Below are 7,306 nucleotides of genomic sequence, written 5' to 3' on the forward strand. Positions count from 1 at the left end.
AGCAGAATCTCTGATGATAATTTGTTACTTCAGTCTGTCTGCCTTCAGATGCCATGCAAAATGCATCTCTGCTTTTTAAGGTGTATTTCTAGGGTTTTAGGGTCAATTCTGTAAAGCATCAGTACTTTTTACATTGGTTACACTAAACAGGTGTAATTTGCTAATTCTGATGTTGAATTACCTGCCTCCGTACTGGGTCATTTTGTAGTTCTGCTATTGTTGAAAGTGACAAATAAATCTATGCAACTAAGTTAGATTTTTTATATTTTCTTCTGTAGGTTGGGGACAGGATTGTTAGCATCTGTGGAACATCTACCGAAGGCATGACTCATTCCCAAGCTGTTAATATCTTAAAAAATGCTTCAGGCACTATTGAGTTGCAGGTAAAAAATCCTCAGTGACATTTTGAATAGTTTCTGAATACTGTTTTTCCAGCTGCTACATGAAACTATTTTAGTGTCAGCATTCTTATATCACTGATTTCCAACCTCTCTTCCTAGGTTGTAGCTGGAGGAGAAGTGAGTGTCATAACTGGTCAGCAGCAGGATCCACCTATGTCCAGTCTTTCATTTGCAGGACTAACTTCAACTGGCATTTTTCAGGATGATTTAGGGTCAGTAACTATAGAATGTACAGCCTCTGTAGCCTGTTACTTTAGTTGATACTCAACCTCTAAACCTTAAAAATTCTAGCAAATAATGGATGACATTTTTGGCTTGATCATGATTAACATATTCGGTATACATGGGACCTGTGAGCCATAGGTCCTCTTCTGTGTTTTTCATGATGCTGTGCTGCAAATTTTTTTGACTCTCTGTAGAGTTGTGATATGATCTGATTTCTTCTACAGCCTCTATTGTTTCACTGAGATTGGGTGGCTGGGATTAATTGATACATGTAGAAATTCTCTTTCCACTGTTGAACCTCTGTTTCCATAGTGTGCAGTCTAGTGCTGGGCTACCAGGAATGTCAGATGTTTCTGGTATACAAGGTATACTGCTTCTAGTATTCTGCACTAAAAAACTTGTAAACAAGTTTTGCATCAAGCTCTTTCATAAATCTGAGGCATTGTTTTCTTTTAGGAATGGGGAAAGAGAAAAAGGATTCTTTAGCCACACATACCTACTTTGAAAAGTAGATTTCCAAAATCTCTTACTATCAAAGTATATATGGGAAAACATACATATAAATGATCTGTATAATAAACACATACATACAAATACACAATCATCTATTAGGAGAGAAGCAATTAAACCTAAATAGCATAAACTATTTGATGCAATTTAAGACATTACAGGATTTTTAAAGCAGATACTATGGAATCTGGAGATACTGGCAATGTCTCTGTACTTCACTAGTGAGCAATGTTGGTGGCACATAGCAGCCATAACTATGTCCTGAGCTGTGTATTTCAAATAGATACTTTTATATAATAATATAGGCATTAGGTAGTTTATAATGTTTTACATGAACTGAAATAGCCAGTTCTTTATAAGAGAAGTTTTTGTAGTTATAGTGGAAAGAGAAATGTATTGGTTAGCTTAAAAGTAGTAATGTTTTTTGTTGAGTGTTTTATGTGCTAAATCCAAAGTTCAGACAAAATACTCTTTTCCCTTTCCTCAGGCCTCCTCAGTACAAGACCATTACCCTGGACAGAGGACCAGATGGCCTTGGCTTTAGTATTGTGGGTGGCTATGGCAGTCCCCATGGAGACTTGCCCATTTATGTGAAGACAGTGTTTGCAAAGGTAGGTGGAAATTTGTTCATTCAATCCATTTATGAGTTCACTGCAGTTACTGTTCTAAATCATGGCCTGGGTTTGCAGTCAAAAGAGTGTTACAGTTTCTTACAGCTTTTCCTTTTTAGTGCAAAGGTTGATCAAAATGTGCTTGCAGCATTTGATGGCTGCAATCTTCAAAAGACCGAGAATTTCCAAATATATATGATTCACCTTATTAACAGAATCTTGTCCACCTCTCGAGACTGGAACTGTGTAAATACTTAGAAAAAAAGCTCTCTTGCCTTATATTTAGATTTACTTCAGGTAATAGAGGGAAATGTTTTATTGAACTCAGACTGGACCTTCAGAGAAATTCAGATGCTGACCTAGATTTGATAATTTGGATGGCACTAGGAAACAGCAGAGAGTCAAAGAAAACTGGAATCATGAATGCCAAATTTTTATGGTAAATCAAAGTATAAACCATATGGTGAAAAGTTCTCCAGGTCTTGAAAATATATAATATATATAATACTAGGGGTTTAAATCTTACACTAGCTGGAAAAACAGGGTTAAAGGAACCAAACAATCACGTAGATCAAATTTCTAGATGTGGAACTTAGACCAGGCAGGTCATACTGCAAAATTAGCAGTCTTCACAACAATTGGCTCTGTTTGTATCCCTGAAAACCAAAAATGTTGCAAGGGGTCTACTTTTCAGAACTGTGTCAGGAAGAAAAATAAATGAGTTACTTGTTTTATCGTTTCAGGGTGCAGCAGCAGAAGATGGACGCCTTAAGAGAGGGGATCAAATCATTGCTGTGAATGGACAGAGTTTAGAAGGGGTGACCCATGAGGAAGCTGTTGCTATTCTGAAAAGGACAAAAGGAACAGTCACTTTGACTGTATTGTCATGAACTGGCTGCCTGATGGGTTAGGGTCAATAAGACAATATTGTTTATTTTCCACATAGAAAAGAGAATGAAAATGTTTGTAGTCTTCTTGCTCTTTCAGCTTCACAGGAATGTGTAACAACACTGAAGAAAAGTAACCTTTAACCATATTTTTATATAGATTAGAAGTACTCTTCCTGTCAAACCACTGGGATGAAGTTATGTTAACTATGGAAACACATGGACATTTTTCCTATTAGTAAGTCATTACAAAAATAATGTTTTCATTAATAACCACACAAGAAAACTGAACTGTTTTGGTAGGAGACTTTGGATATTTGAATAATGTTGCAAAAAAGGTTAAATTTACCAAGTCAGCAAGGGGTTACATGGGTAGCAGTAGTCTGAAAACAGGAATAAAGTTATTGAAGAAAGAAAGTATTACTAAAACAGAGAATTGGGAGATCAGAAGAAAAGTATGTAATCTGTAGGGAGATGGTTAGTAGGCTAGATGGTTCTTTGGAAGTAGATTATTTTTAAGGTTTCTTTCAACCTAAACTGTTCAATGGCCATATAGTTTCATAATGCTCAAGTAGAAGGAACTAGGTTGGTGACTTGGGTGGATTATTTTGCTTGTCTTTTTGTGTGTTTAAATTTACTAAGTCATGGTGTATCTGAAAAAAAAAAAAAAAAGAAGAATGTGTTTCACTTGGCTTAGGTTTGAGGGTTTCATTATGTTGTCGGCAGGGGAGGGGTGGTGGTGATGGTGGTTTTGTTTTTTGTTTGTTTTGTTTGTGGGTTTTGTGGGACTTGTGCTTAGGGCTGAAAAATACATTAGTAGTGGAAACTATTCCTGGTGGTTGAGAATGCCCAGCAACTACAGCATTAGAAGAACTAGACTTTTAACATGTGGATATTTTATAGTCTGTATGGGTGAAAACAACTTTCTTGATATGAAGTGTCTCAGCAAAGGTTGTCCTATTCCAACATGCTAGACTGTGTACAGGTCAGTGCAGATATTTCTGCAAGCTGCTTGTGTCAGAGCTGTGAACAAATCTCTCAGAGCAGCTCTGCTTAGCTGCAAGCAGATGTCTGGATATTGCCAGTGTCAAAGGAGTTGATGTTAATTGTGTTGCTGCCATTATCATTAGGAGCAAAGGTAGAGTCCTTCTTGAATCAAGGAGGCATACAACCTGGAGTGATGGGTTGAGGATGGGTAAAGACCTGAAAATGCCTCACAGTGAAGGAGAGTAGTAAGACAGCAGTGAAGGCTTGCATCAGTAATAAGCAGAAGAGGAGCTTTGACAGCTACAACTATTATTTTGGGGATATTAATTTTAGAGGCACTAATAAAAGTGTCCAGTAAGTACAATGCAACCGTGGAGCTATTCTTTGATCAGCAGCATGGTTAATAAATGCATCACTTTCTCATCACTAAAAATATCTAAAAACTGCACTCAATGAAACACTTAGCTGATTGTAACCTGCCTGCCTTTGCCTGCCATGCTCTTAGGAATCTGGTAGATAAAACATGCTTTTCCCATTATTTATTTTCCTGCAGAAAAATTCAGCTGAGTCTTTTGAGGAAGGAAGATACCAGTCAAACTAGTATGCTATTTAACAGCAGGATGCTTTGTGTTAATTAGCAGAAATGGAATTTTAGCAAGGCCACTATCTCAACTATCACTTAAGATAAGTATGAACTGAAAATGCAGGCAATGGTCAGGCCATTATTAGGGGATAATACAAAAGACTAGCATTCATTTTAGTGGGTCACTAAAGCAGTATTAGGAGTGTCTGTCAAATAGTATTAACAAACTGATAGGTATGTGTAAGTGAATTAACAAAAAAAACCTCCACTCTCTTTGTCTTTGTAACTATTCTAGAATTTACACTGTGGTAGGCTAAGATGCAGTAAGCTAGTTGGTACCATTACTGGATGCTGCTGTTACTGAATTGCTTTAGTACTCATTCCTTGCGTAGAGTAAGAAATGCCTACATTAGAGTATGTAAAGTCACTTTAAATAGTATCTATATTTGTAACAGAAGTAGTGTACAGCTATTTTGTTACTGCTCTTGTGTTACAATGGGGGATTTAAATTAATAAATTCCAAACTGTCATTATCAAGTTCTGGGTGTGTTACTGGTTGCTTTATGATGGCATGCTTGCATTATTCATTTGTTGCATAAGATTAATTCAAAACAGTTTAAAAAAAAAAAAAAAAAGGCATTGTTGTTGATGTGAACCTTAAAGCATCTGCTTAAAATTTATGTTTTTTAAGATTTTATCTTCACTTGTAAACTCTTAGCAAATTCATGGAACTGTGAAGCTGTCTTGCTTTTTTGTAGCAAGAGCATAAATAATTTTTTAAAGCATTCCTTCAGGCATGGGATATGCCATGAGGGCCAAAATTGTGGGCCATAGAGCTTTGACTCAGATAACAGGCTCACCTCCAAGCTCCATGCCAGGAAACTGTTGTATGACCACTGCCTAGTGGCTGCCATGCACTGAACCATGTAGTAATAAATAAATAAGCCTATGATGTTTGATTTTCTTTATCATTTTGTATTCAACGCAACTTTCCAGTCACTGGGGTTGGTCCTGTAAGGTGCTAGGTACTGTGGCCCAGTTCTACCAAGTTTTATGATTTTGGTTACATTTTCTCAACGTATATTGTTCAGAAGGGCCTGGCATCTTAAGGGCTCCATCCCATTGTCTGTTCAGATATCCAGCCCTTTCTTTTAACTTTCCTTTTAACTTTGATTAACTCTCAGCTATTCATTGCTAAGGGGTAATCAGAGTGGTATTAATGACAAGGTCTTTAATTTTAGAGTGGTATTAATGAAAGGGACTGTCACTTTTTGAAAGCATGGCTCTGGACAAAGGACAGCTGATTCATAGGAATACACATATTTTATTTCTTGACAGTGAGCAAGTATCGTTGGCATGGCTGCTTTTCTGGTCATCCCACTGTTAGATTTATTTCTGGGTTAGCTTTATTGTGGTAGTAGTATTGTTAATTCTCAGCTGAGGGAAGGATTGGAATTTAATAGCTATTGCTGATCTCCTTTCCTTCACTCTATTCAATCTTTTTTAGAAGAAAAATAAAAATAGAAGCTGTATATTCTATAGACCAAGATGAAGAAAAAAGTGTCATCTTTGTTGTTAAGTGTCGAGAAGATTTTTTTTTTTTACTGACAGAAACTTCATGTAGAAGTACTTAGTACTTTTAATAGTGTTTTGCAAATAAAGCCTTACCTCAAAATGGGAGTGACCTTGGAAAGGGGCATTTGTTAGTTTTCTACACACACTTTTTCTTGCTTTTTAGAAACAAATAGTTTGAAGCATGTGAAATATTCCTGTGTAAAGGGCACTTCTATTTTAATTATCCAGTTGAAGCTACTAAGAATAAATGTATCACTTTCTTTACAAATGTTACTAAAACTGTAAATATTTTTAATAGTATACAGTATTGTCCTTTAGCATATTCAACACCTGCAGTGTGGATTTTTCTTTTGTAACTGGTCATCATGCATGTTCCTTAACACACATGTGGATCTTTAATATAATGTATTTTAGTCCATAGCCAGTGTTGCAGGGTGATGCATTAACTTGTGAAGTTTGGCCACCTGTATGGAAGTGGTAACAATGACAGGTAAGAAGATCCAATTCAAACACTTGAGAAGAATACACCTAATGGAAAATGATGCCCAAGTAGATTGAGGTTCCTATGTTCTTATTCTCCTTTCATAATATCTTCCTAAGCTTTCTACTCCTAGTGAAAATGATTGTTTGAAATGGGTAGAAAAATTGTAGATGCTGCTTCTCTTATTTCAGTAGAAAGGAAATTAAATTCTGAAAATATATTAATTATTAAAGTTGCATATACCTGAGCTGAAAATAACAGATTTTTCCAAACTAAATTATTAGTTTTCAGCTGGAGATTTTTTTTTTTTAGTTGCAGCAGCAAGTTGGTTTGTGGAAGTGAGCCAAAGCAGGTTTTCACTTACTATTTCTCTTCAGACTACTTTCTATTTGACCCATTGTTTTTGATCTTCATACAGGTAGCTTAAATACATAAATTTTTTTATCACATCAGAGGAGTGTTTGAATCACGTTGAAAAACAACTTACCTGTTTGTATGACTGCCAAATTTTTTAAGTGCTTGCAATTAGATTTTTTAAGTTCTTGCAATTATATGTCCTGTTGGTCCATAGGCAGACAAGAGAAAGCTTTTTTGTCTAAGAGGGGAGGCTTTGCATTTGCTAACATGTATTAGTATTTTCTAGTATTTCAGCCTTTGGTGTTTTATTAGTTAACATTGCACTTTATTAAGTGAATTCAGTTTAATTAAAAGGATGCTTTGACTGACCAAGGTAGACACTATACCTAAAAGAAAGTGAATGTTCTTGAGTATTTCTGTGGGATGTCAGCTGCCTGAGTTCTGTGCAGCACTGTTCAACAACAGAGCATCATTTTGGTGTGCTTTCATAGCATTTTGTTTGTGTTCCTCACTGTCCACAGACACAGAAGGCATTATCTCAGAGAACTGAGGGCATGGGGTACATTTAAATGATGTGTTATCAGATTTCTACTACTGCACACCAGTTAGAGATAAGGAAGTTTGTTTTTTGGGCACCTCACACAAGCGCTTAGGCTGAGGCACCTGAATGGTATTTTCAGGCTGTAATT

The 7,306-nt window shown here is 36.2% G+C and overlaps 1 protein-coding gene across 50 annotated transcripts in view; it reads left to right on the forward strand.

The window, feature by feature from the left end:
* Positions 1-4,741, forward strand: part of MPDZ (multiple PDZ domain crumbs cell polarity complex component) — a 102,051-nt gene extending 97,310 nt beyond the window's left edge. For all 50 annotated transcript variants that reach the window (XM_086869985.1, XM_086869986.1, XM_086869990.1 and 47 more), the window contains 4 exons: positions 279-383; positions 501-613; positions 1,624-1,747; positions 2,491-4,741. In XM_086869985.1, coding sequence (XP_086726111.1) covers positions 279-383; positions 501-613; positions 1,624-1,747; positions 2,491-2,637 — 489 coding nt within the window. In that variant the 3' untranslated portion in view covers positions 2,638-4,741. The remainder of the gene's footprint in view (positions 1-278; positions 384-500; positions 614-1,623; positions 1,748-2,490) is intronic.
* Positions 4,742-7,306: the final 2,565 nt, after the last annotated feature.

This window comes from Cyanistes caeruleus, chromosome Z (assembly GCF_971803275.1).
Source record: "Cyanistes caeruleus chromosome Z, bCyaCae1.hap1.1, whole genome shotgun sequence".
Taxonomy (NCBI): Eukaryota; Metazoa; Chordata; class Aves; order Passeriformes; family Paridae; genus Cyanistes; species Cyanistes caeruleus.